Below are 15,015 nucleotides of genomic sequence, written 5' to 3'. Positions count from 1 at the left end.
ATCAGACAAACGGCTGGCTCCCAGCACAAAACGAAGCCTGTCTATCTTTGCCCGAGTTCAAACCTAGACTACGACGTGTCCCTGAAATTAGCAAGAAAACCGCTCGACATACTTACATGAACATGAGTAGGTACAGGTTGAGTCAAAGGTGATGAACACTACGTCACAGCATGAAGTCATTCGTAGCCGACATAGAACACATGTCCCTCGTATTCATTGTAGGAAAGTAAACGTAATGACGAATTCTGTCATTTATACTAACTACATTCTTCTGATCTGAATCTTCTACTTTGCCTTTAGACGTGCTTCAAGGCTGTACTGGACCTACAGTGTTCCTAGCATACTTCGTGTATGTGTGCGTACATGAAAATATTGTGAATTCCATCTCTCTTCGTTTGATATTGCTACCTGCCCTCTTCAGGTCTATCGCTCCGTCACTTTGGTACAAAGCAATTCACCTGCTGCTTATTGTCGATTCGCTGTTGGCAGAAGGCCTGCTTTTCATCACCGTTGGGACTTTAAGAGCGGCGGATATAAACAGCACAAGTATGCAGAGAAGCGCGGGGTACACTGTCCTAGACGAGACAGGAAATCTGCTACTACATTTCGAGAGAGAGAGTGGAGCAGGGCTTGGCCCTGCAATATAATAAGAGCGAAAACCAACAGCAAAAAAAACTCGTCGTGGTAGAGTTTGTCGTGAAGCATGCGCAACAGATGGTGGAAATAGGACCGAGAAGGATAATTCAAGTGAGGACAAAGCCAAGAACTCAGCCTGAACTAGCTACTATTTGAAAGCAAGCACGAGTATCATGCTAGATGCACGCACATGCAAGGCAGAAAATATATGAACCCTATTTGGCTGGTGAACTCAGAGCTATTGCCATATTTACCAAAAATGACGATGGTCTTCCCGGGGAAGGATCTTCTGCACGTTGCTACATGGCAAACTTGATCCAAACGGGGTGAGCAACTAATAGTGTCTACCTAAAGCAAGCGAAATGGCGAGGAAAAGGCTAAATTGCAGGTGAATAGCTAAGTCAAGGTGACCGGTAAACGCTGTATTTCAACCACTCGATTAGAAAAAGTCGATAGAGATTATCAAACTAACGCAGTAAAATCTATATTTCCTTATTTTATTACGTGCCGAAACCCACAATATGCCAGTTAATTAATATTCCATATGTTGATTTCGTTTTTTTGAACTTGATAATATTGTCGGTTAAGATTATCGCTTAGTACATTCAAACGGTTAACCCAGCGTGTTTTTATGCGAGAAAATTCGTATTTGATAAAAATTATTCTGTAGTAGCCTCATTTGTTTTCGTCCCTAGCAGAGGCCCCAGGCGGCTGTTCATAACGAAAGAATTTTGCCCCAACGGTTGACTCGCGGAATGAGCCGCAACGGAATTTGCAGCCGTTGCCAGCCCGTGACTCTTCTATATTACTAGCTGCACTATTATCTCCATCAGGGCAGGATATATGAGGTCTCTCTACTCGAGTTCGGAATGGCGCTGTTGTACCCGTGCAGGATACAGGAATGTGCGATCAAGCAGCTTCAGCCAGTGATGCGCAGAAACAACAAACCGACAGATGGCGCTATACATTCCATCCAGCATCATGTGCTTCACATGCCCCTTTGAGTGTTAGGGGTATTTATAAGTAGACGACAATAGCTTTGTTCTAACGCCTAGCACTGCTCAATGTATGGGTCCGAAAAATTAATGCCATAGCTTTAATTGTATATACAAATGGTTTTATTAATGATATTCTGACTAATTTTGTGCATGAAACGACATCGTTTCATAGAGGTCGAGGGCATCTTATTTTTAAGGGCTTAATTTGTAATAATGTAATAAGGTAAGCATTACTATTCACTGTTCTTCTAAGTGATGCTTTTGCAGACAATTTAGTGTTCATAACGGTGAATTATTAATACAAAAAAGCCAAGAGAAATCATAACAGCTGTGTGTCTTTTTTGATGGCTGCTACACATTGGTTTTTATAGGCCTGATGAGATAGATATTATGCAAGAAGGGAGACGTATGGTTGCAGCGTAGGTAGAAATAAGTATGCTAAGTTATATTTTAATGCCAAAAAGGAATACGTAAATAATAATGATTGAAATGTACTTACTAATTTCTCAGTTACAGTGCTACACAATCTACTATCATTTATTGCCACATATCTATCTATTAACTTTATTTATTAGTGTTCGAGATTTATGTCTCTCTGTTCGACTGTTTTTGATTTTTTAGGGCAGTTTTGCCCTTGATATTTCTTAAAAATGTCTGCGGCAGAGTTATAGAAATTTGAGCGAACCATCTTTTGGTGGGTTTTATCCCCTCAGCCAAATTTCTCTTTTTTTCGCCCGAGGGTCTATGTAAGGGGTACCAATTTTTGTACCATTCGAAAGATCTGGCTAAATCGACATATCGCTATGCAATTTCTTATATCTAAATTTATGTTTTGATGGTCAAAAAGGGACAAAAAATATCGGCAACCGTGTTTAGTCATTTTAGATAACGTTTAAAAAGCGACACCATCGAACAGCACTATGATGACAGTCATGAACATTGTCATATATATCTTCACATATATACGCTCCGTAAATCACTATTGAAATCTCCCTTGCTGACTAGCGTGCAGCTAATTACTTTTATAACAACAGTTAGACAGTATTGTAGCTACTACACGTTGGTTAAAATAAATAGGTTAGTTCGTCTAATGTAGTGGAAGAACAATTTACAATTTATGGGGAATCAAGAGAGCTGGCTTTCTGTGAGAATTTCTTTACAGAATTTGATTCTTTGACCAACTGGTACCCTTTTTCTTAAGTGAAAATTTATGCATATCAAAGCTCGTTCTTCGCGTATCGAAATAAACAACATGATGATAATCGTTATCAGCCATGTCCTATGGGACCCTGTCATTACATTGTAAAAAGTCATACAAGGATCCTGGGTAAATGTACACAGGTGTACATATCAAGCAAAACCCAAGAGTGAGATGAACGCCCAGCCCAACATTTATAGAATTCTATGTTATTATTAGTCTTTTTATATGGCTCGCTTGCTCAAGCCGTCACGATAATGATAAAATACACGCAGTATTAATGGAAATAACCCAATGTATGCTTCGTATGATGTGCGCCACGCTCAACTGTAACATACTGTGCTTTCGTCCTTAGACTGTAGGTCTATTGGAACAGCTTATCTATTACACCCACATATTTGTCAGCGTATATGGCGCCTGTCCGTCATGACCTCCATTCTGCAGCCATCCAAACTTCCCCCAAGGGGCCAAAATCTCGCACAATGGTCGATATGCTTTCGTCTCCTCGGGTGACGCTCGGACTTTCAAGATGCAAATAGAAATGGATGGCAAATCGTTTTCTATCTGTTCGGTGTCTCGTTCTGGTGAGATTTCTTGGACAACTTCATTTATAAGTAACCTTTTTCAGGATAATAACTTTTTGTCTCCGTATTAGTGTAGTAGAAATATTTTCACTTACTGACCATGGAAACAAAGCGAATGAGTGATCTACTTTTAAATCTGGGCGTAGGTACATTTGATTCTCCAATAAAAATTAGAACCAAAATAAAAGCGGCAAATATAGTAGCTCTTTTTCCTCGGTACTCGCAAATTTCCTGTAGCAACCCGCTATTTTGACAGTTTTTTAAAGCAACAAAATAGCGATACGAAAACCGAACGCAGAAAGGACACTGAGGAGTAAACTAGGATATATTTTAGAGTGTGTACTCGTTAAGTGTCGCAGTGTCCTCATTAACGATGTACATTTCGAACAACTAAGAAAATTCTGCACGGTTGCATTATACAAGAACAGACTTATCTCCAAGCTTCATTTTGCCGCATCACTGCTGGCTTAGCCAAGCTAGCTTTATTGGACCGGCATTCCTCTGTAGTTCCCTACGCGGAAGCCGTTGATGTTTTCGGCATGCACAGCGCACACAAGTTCAGGAATGTGTCTTTGAACTTAGTTTGAAAAATCTCATTATGTTCCTACTTGGTTCTCGCTCTTTTTATCGTCTTCATCTGAGGTGGTGCCTATAAGCCCATTCAGTTTTTTTTCAATTTTGCGACTATCTCAATGCCCCAGCTCGTTCAGCTTGTAACCGCATCTGAAGAAAGCTTGTCTGGGCTTCCGGGAGAGGGCAAATTAGATTTGGACGTGAATTTTGCTTGCGATGCGCTTATTAGTCGGATTAATTGTTTTTATTTTTCGGTGTTGATACATTTTGGATTATTCTTACTGGGGTAGCTTATATTCGGCAGATTACGCACACGGTAAGATGATTGCTATTGGAAACGCTAGCACCATAATGTGCCTCGTGAGAATGGTACCGAAGCTGGCGGGAGTAGCTGCATAGCTCAGTGGTAGGCGTACTAGCGAACCAGTTGAAAGGTTGCGACTTCAAACGCATCCTTTTTGCACCATATAATAGCCCATCCTTTGGTCCCGATAGGCTGTAAGTATAGACGGTATTAGTCGCTTATTCGCGGCTGGAGTAGCAGCTCGTCTTTTGACTGCTATAATACAAATGGCTATCCGTCAACTCACGTGAATTTTTATTAAAGTTGAACCTTTCTATCTTTATGTCAGACTATCTGTGCTAAAGGATTAGATATAATCATCTTCAATATTAAATATCAATGTATTATTTGAAAGTACCAATAAGCTGACAATTATTTTTTACAACCTATCAATCTGTTGTCACTTTTTTATTCGACGACGAGGGTCGTAATTGTAACATACTAAACGCATTCAATATTAGTCATTGACCATATTATTATTGGCATGTATAAATAATATAATTATAATAAGCCTCCGACCACTGTAACGTAAGGCTGTTATTCTCCCTTTCTGCGCTAGGAAAATGCGTTACGGGCAATTCGGAATGAAAATGCGACATCATAATTATTACCTCTATTCTCATGCAGGACCTGACTTTACCTGTTTGCCTCAATCAAACGACGTTGACGAAACTAATTCTATAAATTAAAACATCTACTGCAAGCACTGACTATGACAAAACATACTAGTAAGTACGAGGTTGCACCTTATATGGTATATCGTAAGCTCTGGCAAAAAATGTTTACTTCCAGTTGCCCTTAGAACTTCAATGCGCCTGCAACAAAGGATGCAAGTAAATCAGTGGGGGATAGAGGGTGAATTTGCCCGGTCTTATATTCAGGGTGATGCTATCGTCCGGCTTGTTTAGATACTTGTTTAGATAGACACAAAAATTAACCGTTAAAGGGTTACTATCTGTATTTAATCTAAAGCGTCCGTTACGTTGGCTCTCACTGGTCAGCAATAGCTCTTGTCAAGTCGAACTAGTATATGAACATTTTCAAAAGTGCCTCCTTCTAGCAGGTGACAACCCTCAACGTAATAGTTAAACTTTTCATGTCTCTTCGACGCCTCTAATCTTTAGCCACCCACTCCCCCTTCGTCTATGACAGTTTGATCGACTGAGTTGTTGTGTTCTTTTCGTCTGTCCTAAGGATTATTCACTAATGCTCATACAGCTTTCTAAAATATTTTTTTCGTTTCTAAAAATAAATAACCTGAAGATGCGAGTCGGAATGCTCCGGGTACTTCATATGCAAAGCTTCAAATGGGGAACTTAACATCAAGTCAGAGTCGTCGGCCCGTGCGAAACAGGCATCCCGCGATTATCGGATAATCTGATTTGGCTGATTCAGCTTCTAATACAGGGTATAATACTTTATTTTCGGTCGTCTTTTACAGCCCTCACCTTCTCAACAATTGAGAAGTAGATAATTGACGGTGTCTTTGAGCAAATCACTTCAATAAGGCACCTACTATGTCGTGCAAGGCCTCAGACCATGCTTTATGTGGAATGGAATTTCGCAGGATATTTTAGATAATACTGTCTATCACAGGTTAGTTAGCGTCCTATGCGCTTGACTGAACACATTGTCAACGAAGTCCAATAGATCCGCCTCAAACCTACGGGAGCAAGCACCCAGTGGCCCTTATGCCACACAATAATTAACTGCTACTAACTTTGTAGCCTATACGTGGCCAAAGTTACAATCATTTCGTTATTAGCGTTTATCACAATGTTCGACTGGCGGCTATATGATATATAGCTTTATCTTTGTTTTTGCAAAAAGTAAAAGGCAATTATAGAGGGCTGAATAGCTTCTCCTACAAAAACATTAGCTATTTGAAGATTGGCATGGTCTTCGACGTTTTGCGCCAACAATTAGTAAAACTTTTATTATGTATGAGGCAATGATGGCTCAATACTTCAGCCGTCCTCTAATGAATGTGAGTAGTTGTCATGTTACTATTTCTCTGTCTAAACCTAAAGGACTCGAGTTTACCTCAATAAACGAAAACACTGCGTAAGCACTTTTCAGTGCAAATATTTATTGGCGTCTTCCTACGAAAGATATACGGGTGTTCATAGAAAAATGTTTCAGATACCGTTTCCACCAGTGATGATCTGTGCCTTGCCTCTGTTTCAGGACATCTCAAATTGAGTAGTAGCTGATATGCCCCGAAGAAATCTACGAACGACTGCACTACAAACAAGCTACTTACTTCTGTACGTCACGTAGACAACACAAACTGTTAACCTTAGATAACAAAGAAAAAAAATTTAAGCACGTATGTGTATTAGCGTCGACGTCGTTTGAATCATTTCTTCGAAAAAGCAGGTCGCCGTCATCAGGCCTTTAGCTCCTCTGTGCCTGGCTACGAACACCAGGCCATCCAGCCTAGTCGGCGTGGCGTGCTTCGTAGTTTTCTTCCGGGGCTTCTGTCATCATGTTGATGTCACTTATGTTCCATCTAATGATGCACTTTTTGTTTCATGTTACTGTTGCTTATACCACCACAACAGCGTTCAAAGCAACACTTAGTGCACCCTGATCTTCGGCCTTCGCGCTGGTACTCACACTACCCTCGACGCTTCCCCTCTGAAGCTTTTCGTATGCCAAAACCATTCGACGACGTATCCTCTGGACTGCGGTGCGACTGCTGCTGCTGCCACCGCTAGTATCGCTGTTACCCTCTCCCAGCGGGGCCGCAGCCATTCTTTACAGACAGCGTGGGGCAGGCCGATGATGGCCTCCACCCAGTGCACTAAAGACGATGCAGCAGGCAGACGCGACAACGAAGCGCTGAAGTGCAGTCGTGCCGAAGAACTAAACTGCTTCAACAACAGTTAACAGCAACAAGAGTCGATCGCAACCGGTATAGCTTCTCGCTCGGTGTTTTCTATCGCCAGCTAGTTGCATCAGCCACCCGTTAAAATACGATTAAGACTAAGAAAGCACTTCTTGACCGGTCACGAACACACCTAGTGGCCTTTGCTGGCCTATCAGGGATTTTTTTGAAGTTCAGCTGAAGACAGACTAATCTTAACTGAAGTGAGCCCTTCAACAGGCACTGGATCTAGTAGAAGAAGCGTTCTCCGATATTTCGAGCATCGGACATAGCCTCATAAAATGTTATGGTGCACATGTAAGCGGTATATATATGTATACATATTTCTGGATTGCTCTGTAACAATAGGGGCACAAGCTCAAAGATTCTCGAAAGAATTGTCCGTGTCCTTTTAGCAGGGCGACAATATTTTGTGTTCCCCTTGCGGATGTGCTGAGGTACGATGCATCTATTCTTCCAGTAGAACAAGCGTTGTTAATGGTAGCCGAGGATCAACAAAAAAGACAAGTGTGGCTAAATCCTTCTGGTGTTCAACCGATCTGAGGATTCGTCATTGCGCCCATCGCTATACGACACGTCGCTACTGATAAACCGCAGAATTTTAGAGGAGGACAAGCTAAGAAGATCGGGTGAAGACGAGCCAAACAACTGCGTTTGTCGTTTTCTGTTCATTATCTCTCACAGCAACCCTTTAATTGTTGCCATTAGATTCTCCACCTATTTTCATTTTGGCCTCCGCGTGGTGGGCAACTTTTTAACTAACTGCGCTATTTGTGACCGGCCTGCCTACCGACCGGCGGACATTGTGGAGTGCGATGACTCGTGTCTCACGTTGAATAACTTCGCAGTGCTAATTGAGGATCATAGTCGTTGCCGATGCCGCAGGGTGACTCAGAATAAGCTTTCTAGACGGTGCTATTGCAGATAGAAATAGAGAAATAAAACGGTCACGTCAGCAAAACTGTATTCAGATTATGAGCCGGTTGAATTCAGCTAGAATCGGCCGTTTATGAAAAGCAAGTTTCGAAAAGAGGTTCACGTGTTGTTATTTGGTTTATATCTATACGATTACAATTGGTAGCATATTAACTGTCCAGGAATAGCAGATCACCGTTTTCTATCGGTGTCGAGATTTACCGAGAACAGTGCTATAACGTGACACTCCATCTTCTAAGAAAGAACTAAAGGGTTTGTGTACCGGAATCGTAGCATGTTTCACAACTAAAGACGCCTGTTGCAAGCCGTTCCCGTTGTAGAAAGATGACATAAACATACATAAATGCCTGTAACGTGACTATTAATCTGTGATTCGCCAGTAAATCTGCAGAATTGGATACTACAGCTTTGATGCCACGTAACAATAATGCCTGGTAACGAGTATCATCACCCCCATAATAATCACCACTCACATCAACAGATATCGCTATCTTCGTCAAGTTCAACTCCCTCGCCTCCACTGGGATCTCGTGGATCGCATGAATCAACCTCGCCACCACCGGCCCCACCCCTGGCTTCGCTGGGTTTTGATACACCTCCCGCGCGACCAGCCAAAAAGTTCCCTAGTGTCGGAAAAAAATTTTCAAATGGAACCACAGCACCGATTTTGCCTCCTCCGTTATCACGGGGGGGAATCCCCGCTGGAAAAATATCATCCTCTAACGTGCAGCGTTGTCCCTTCTGTCAACAAGCTGGCGACCAGCATGAGGTAAGTGTTGTTAGGAAAAATCACAGCGTTGTCCGCCTTAATTCAAAAACTTGCGTACATGTGAGTGGGCTATTTGGCCGCATTATCCGCAGCTATCCTAGATGATGATGACGGTAATGATGTATTTTCTATAATGGTACCTGTTTTTGAACCTCCAGTTTTATATTTCATTGAGTTGCTATACAAGCTAACGACTAAAATTTACATCGAACCTTGGAACGACTGTGAATATGTTTAGTAAATAGTTATAGTTCTTACTCTGGCAACGTATGCACAGACGGAGAGACCACAGGCGAGCTCAACTACGAGCTTATAGTTTTTCGTATGCCTGAAAAAAAGACCGCTTCGCCTGTTAAGAAAATTTATGGAACTTTCGCGTTGAAATGATTAGAACTTATACGCGTCGTTTCCATCAGAATAGTTCACTTGGTTGTACGGACAACATATCATGAATTCTACGTAAAAACATTGTTTGTACACGCTTTTTCTACTAAGCTGAATATCCTTTAGCTTTTGTCAACATGGGATTTATCGCGTTAGCATTATTTGTTACACAGTTCCGAAGCAGCGCACGAAATTTCGAAAACAAATATTGCTGATGTGTGTAGGTATCATTGTATTTCTTGAAATGCAGATTGGACTTCTACGCGAATCGAACTTTTGAGGATTGGTTACTCGACTTCTTTCATAAAGATACTGTTGCACGTTACGCTACACGTTACGCTTTCCGATCCACTGGCTAATGGAAGTATAGACCAGTCGTTCTGACCCGTACGTTGACTGATCGCGGTACGCTTTAGGTGAATATTGTGTATATAGAGCTAGACAGCCACTGGATATTCGATTGTAAGGGTTAGATTAAAAAAACTTTTATTAAAAGCTTTTTCAAGTACTTCATAGTATCTAACAATATAATATGACGGCACATTTTGTTAATCTTGTATCGTCCACCTGCTCAACACCTGAAAGGCTAACATCGCAAACGATTATGCTGTGTTTGACCTGCTGTGCTTCCAAACATTCAGAAATTTTAAGCCATCTAACTCCAGTAAACACTGTTGTTTAAATACTCGTTTATACGATGATTTGTTGTATTGCGTAAGAACCTGACACGAAAAGGCTTTTGCCGAAGTTTCCGTTCGCGTTTCTTTCTTGGCGACAGCATATTCAACTTCCCCTTCAGCCTTTACCGTTGTCGATGTCCCGGTCAACCTGTTGTTATTAAGGGTGGGTGCTACCACTTCAGGTATGATTAATTATTACGTATCCGCAGAGACACACAGGCACAGCATATCAGCAGATTTCCAATTTATCTTTTGAACAAACCCTTTCTTTTCACAAGTCGTACAGCTTCCACCCTAATGCCTTGAACTAAGCATCTAAGTCCTAGTTCAAGCCGCCTGAACGCGCGTCATGTCACGCTCACGCTGGCCTTTTTACATGCGATCGACCGCTGGCAGGTGCAAAGGCCCATATCAACTCGGCCTATCTAGGCTCCGTTCTTAAGTAACAGGCAGCCAAGAAATGATCAACCGACCGTTGCGTTGCCGCTGAAATATTTACAGCTGTCGCTTTTTCTTCTGTTTAGCATAACCGCCATCTCTGTAACTCCTACGGCTTTCTTAAAATGTACTGTGGAAGAGAACAAAGAAGTAAACTGAGTTTCTGATTGATAGAAATCGATGGCTTCGGCTGATTTTCCATTCGATATTCCTACCTTGATGCGCTGAAGTGTCTGTAGCTGTTAGTCGGATAGGGTTCGGTATATCTTTCCAAGTTTTCATCAGCCATGCAGACAGCAACGATCGAAATAAAATAACCTATCCGAGTCATCCTGTTGGGGGAAAAATGCAAAGCAACATCACCCAGCGCTAGGGCCAGTTTTGAAAGGAGCCCACATGTTAGTCAAAACCTGTGCCATAGGTCGACCGCGTAATAATGTCGTCACCCTGGTGGCAATGCTGATTATCTTACCACTTATCATCTTACTTTGCGAGCCTAGCAGTAAGTAGTATTGTGGTCGTAAGGAGACTCACTCTGTGGTACGAAATATAGCACTGTGAAATTGCAGAAGACACGACAAATCAAAAGTAATAAATTATTCTGCCTTCTGAAATGCTGAGAGATATAAAGGATGTTTTTTTTTCTTTTCTCTATTAATAGATCGGCAACAACGACCGCAACAGCATTCGATCTAGCAACTTGCAATCGGCCGCCGGCCACTGCGGATGAGCTGGCCGTCGCGCTGTTTCATTAAAATTTTGTTCTGTACGTCACGCTCAAGAGAGCTCACATCGAGCAGTTGATAGCTCCATGAACTGCTGCGACCTTTATCACGAATTTCCCTTGCGGGAATATCAAAGTCGTTGTGAGCCAAGCCCACAATAGGCGACACGGTTTCTAACGATGTCCTAGCAATTCAGCTCTGACAAAAAGTACATTTGGTCCACCATAAAATTACTGAAAGCTCACAGCAGGAATGCTTTCGATCGTTCCAAGTAAAGCTACATCTACAACTAAATTTTTTCATTATTCAAGTGGCTCGACTCGTTATACTATTTGATCCTGTAAACAATGGACAACAATTTCCTTTACCATTATGCAGTACCTGGACCAAATTTCTAACGCCACGCGGTTATTTGTAAATGCTTACCATGAACTTATTTTTGCCAAATACAAGTGTTTTGTACTACGATGTGTCTTCACGGAACTATGAAGCTATGAGCTAATATGCTTTGTAGGCGAGTATGGCTACAGGGCACAGCAATATCCTTCAAGTTCCGAACGGCTTTGCTAAGTGTGTGCCTTTACCTTCGGATATTTTCACTGTTGAAGAATATAGTGAAATCAATTTCACAGACCGAGCCTGTTTCAACTTGCTTTTTTAGCTACGCCGGCTAGTCCTCATATGGTTCTTTGTAGGACTACTTTAGGACCAAAAGTGAAACAGATACACCCGGCAGCGTTATCTTCTTCAATCGCGCCCAACTTGAGTTTTGTAGATGTTTTTTTTTTGCTTTTATACTTTGCTGCTTTGGAAGCAAGCTGTTTGGGGCTTGGAGTTCTCGACGCGGTCTCCTTGTCTTCTTGCTTGTCGAGACCTGCTTACTAACGGTGCTCGAACTCTGTCTCGCGATTTTAGCTACGGTTGATGACGTGCTCTTGGGTATCTTTCAGTGAAAACGGATTGTCGTAAACTCTTAAAGGGAAAAATCAATACTTGACAATTCGAGCTTTTTACATATGGCGCGCTGGCATTCTGGAATGGCGCTACCAGTTTAATGATGGTTACCCTCGTCAGGCGACTAAACAGCATCGAACTGTTGAATGTCTCCGTACCTGTTTGGCTTTGCTTTGTTACAATATTTAGCTACTGCATTCGAAAAAAGGCTGACTACGTACGTATTGCGGCAAAATGAGTAAGCTACGTAGAAGCGCCATCCTTCTTAAAGGAGCGCTTAAAGAAATTCTCTCAAACAATAGCCGTTTTGTTGCTTTTCCGGAGAGAAGTTGTAATGGACGACTGTGAAATACAGGAGGGACGACAGTTCGCATATTCGCGATCAGGCTGGGGACATGACAAAGAAAAGTTGGGTCGGAAGAGGCATTTAATTGCAGATCGGGCAGCCGACGACAAAGCCTTTCGCGGGGGCCAATGATTATGTTAAAAGTGAAGAAAGAGCTAAAGACATTTTGTCACTTAGAGCCATTGTTAATTTTAGAACCGTTAATCATAATAAGCAATATCACTATTGCAACCGAAAATATCCTCATTTTGATGGTTGTGACGACGACGACGACGACGACGATGATGATGATGATGATAAGGGTGATGAGGGTGAAGACCAACCTATTTTATCTTCCTGGACTATCCACACGACCATGCTTACTTCATCTGAACGGAAAGAAGCGCATAGAGATTGAGATGTGAAATAACAATAACTGTTACTTCTATTGCTATAATTGCCAGCAAAATAAACCCTGTCATTTCTTCTCGAACCTTGTTTCTCTTTGCGCTAAACTTAATTCCGCCGCCAGCTGAGCTAAAATAAGCAGCTGTCAAATTGTTTCCGCTTTGTAATTGACTGGAAGTGTTCACAGGTAGAAAAACATGTGCTTGTCTGTTTAGCAGTACTACACAGAATTACGCTCCCCTCGCCAAACAAAGACGTTTTGACTTTTTAGTTCGTGAGCCGAACAGGATGATCCCATGCGACATCTTTGAAATTTCAGCTGAGCCGAAATGAGCGCGCCTCGATAAATCAAAACTGACCACAAAGTGTAAATGTGGACCTGTTTTTTTTTATCGATAATAGCTCGTGCTGCTGACCGCAACAGGAGCTAAACAGTGCGGCGGTTGCCCCCATAAAAGCCGCTGTTACCTGCAAGGCCTCTAGCGCCCTGGGATCCACGTCGGTGTATTATCTTTCGCCATGTGTGCACGTGTATCTATGCTAATCTGCCCAACGCAACGTAATCGCACCACGTTCGTGTGTAATACTATTATAAACACCTACATACATATACGCAGGTTACGTATGAAGTAAAAAATTGTTATTACTGTGGAAGTCGTTCCGCGAGTCAGGTGAGCTGAATTCCTTCAATAGCGCTTTTTTTATTATCCTATTATTCTACTGCTGGGCCGGCTGCTCAGTGTTCACTGGATACTTAACTGATACGGCTATTGGTAACGACATCGCAAATAACTATTACCACAACTGCTACTTGTTAATTACTGCCCCCCCCCCCCCCCCCCGTTACTAAAACCGGAAGTAAAACAGGACGCTGAAACAAATCAGGAAAAAAAACCGAGCGCGGGAGTGGCGTGGCGACCAGCAGCCGCTACGCGGTCCTGACGCCCAACGATCCAACGCGACGACCATCATAGCCGCTGCTGTTGTTATTGTTTTACGAGTCTTTTTAGGTGGCGGTAGGAACTAGCGCCTCCGTGATGGCTATGGCTACGACAGCGGGACGAGAATCAACTTGTGCTATCTACACCGTAACACAACGATTTATGGACTGCTAGTTACAGTAGCTTCCAGGAAGCGTTGCCATTACAATCACAATCAGCTCTGACCCAATCCGTGCAGAAGCCTCATCAACAGCTTAGAAATGCCACGCTCGTTGCGGTCAATTCTAATTATTTTGTGATCACGTATGCACAAAATCGAGTCTCACTTAGTAGGCGTGACCAGCAGCAGGATGATGCCTCAGCAAAACCGAGAAAAAGCTCGATGCACAATTAGCTCTAAATACCAGACGCAACTGAAGCTTTCTATTTTTTTTTTCTTTTTTATGGGATAAAGGAGGAAAAGATAAAAAACAAACTTATGTAAGCGACTAACGTATACGTAAACATACGCCTTTGAAGATAACGGAGTGAAACGTATGTTCGGAAGACTTCTACGCTACCCAGTATCTAAGCTAAAACTCTATATGTGGAATCACCATTTTTATAGTATAAATTTAAAATCGCAATTAAGTCCATTAGCTAACGGCAGATTCTACGGGTCGTGTGAAAACCTTTTGAGTCTTCAAGCCATTAATCTCTTCCAGCTCGTGGTTACCTTCTAAGAACAAACCGACACTCGAAGCAGTTTGTTATAAATATAAATGCGCTCAGAGAACAGTTTAACTTAAGCTTTGAAAACTCGATCGACTACTTCCTTAATCCATAACAAGTTTGGATTTTAGGAGCATTGTTTTTGTATCAGGTCGCCATTTGAGTCCAATTGTATCTTGCCGTGTTCAAGCGCAAGCTGGCTCGTTAGCTCCGGGTGACCGGGACCGCCGATCGCTGTCGCTAGGACGATAGTGAAGCTCGACGAAATGTAAAATGTAACAGTTAGAAAAAGCTATCTAATAAGTGAATTCATTGTTTCTTCATGCCATGCCACTGCATATTGCCAACAACGTTAACAAAGCCTAGTACCTGATTCCCACCAAGTAATTGACATCTGATTGGGTTATTTGATCGCGCCTTATAGATTCAATGCAGTCCGGGTAATCGCTGCTATTCTTCCAGCCGTCGAGAAACAGAACCAGGGCGGATCGCAACACCATTAACAGTTAGTACTTTCTATAT

At 42.1% G+C, this 15,015-nt stretch overlaps 2 protein-coding genes across 2 annotated transcripts in view; one reads left to right on the top strand and one right to left on the bottom strand.

Moving 5' to 3' along the window:
- Positions 1–1,731: 1,731 nt before the first annotated feature.
- LOC111253540 (enoyl-CoA hydratase domain-containing protein 3, mitochondrial-like) overlaps positions 1,732–15,015 on the bottom strand; it is a 45,557-nt gene continuing 32,273 nt past the window's right edge. Inside the window, exon 5 of the transcript XR_015330458.1 lies at positions 1,732–4,485. The gene's annotated coding sequence lies outside the window, so the exon portion shown is untranslated. The remainder of the gene's footprint in view (positions 4,486–15,015) is intronic.
- Positions 7,133–15,015, top strand: part of LOC111253539 (TNF receptor-associated factor 4-like) — a 34,846-nt gene continuing 26,963 nt past the window's right edge. Inside the window, exon 1 of the mRNA XM_022813075.2 lies at positions 7,133–8,927. Within this exon, the coding sequence (XP_022668810.1) occupies positions 8,586–8,927 (342 nt within the window). The 5' untranslated portion in view covers positions 7,133–8,585. The remainder of the gene's footprint in view (positions 8,928–15,015) is intronic.

Source organism: Varroa destructor, unplaced genomic scaffold, assembly GCF_002443255.2.
Source record: "Varroa destructor unplaced genomic scaffold, Vdes_3.0 BEIS01000006.1, whole genome shotgun sequence".
NCBI classification, from domain to species: domain Eukaryota; kingdom Metazoa; phylum Arthropoda; class Arachnida; order Mesostigmata; family Varroidae; genus Varroa; species Varroa destructor.
This window is presented reverse-complemented; position numbering and strand designations above follow the sequence as displayed.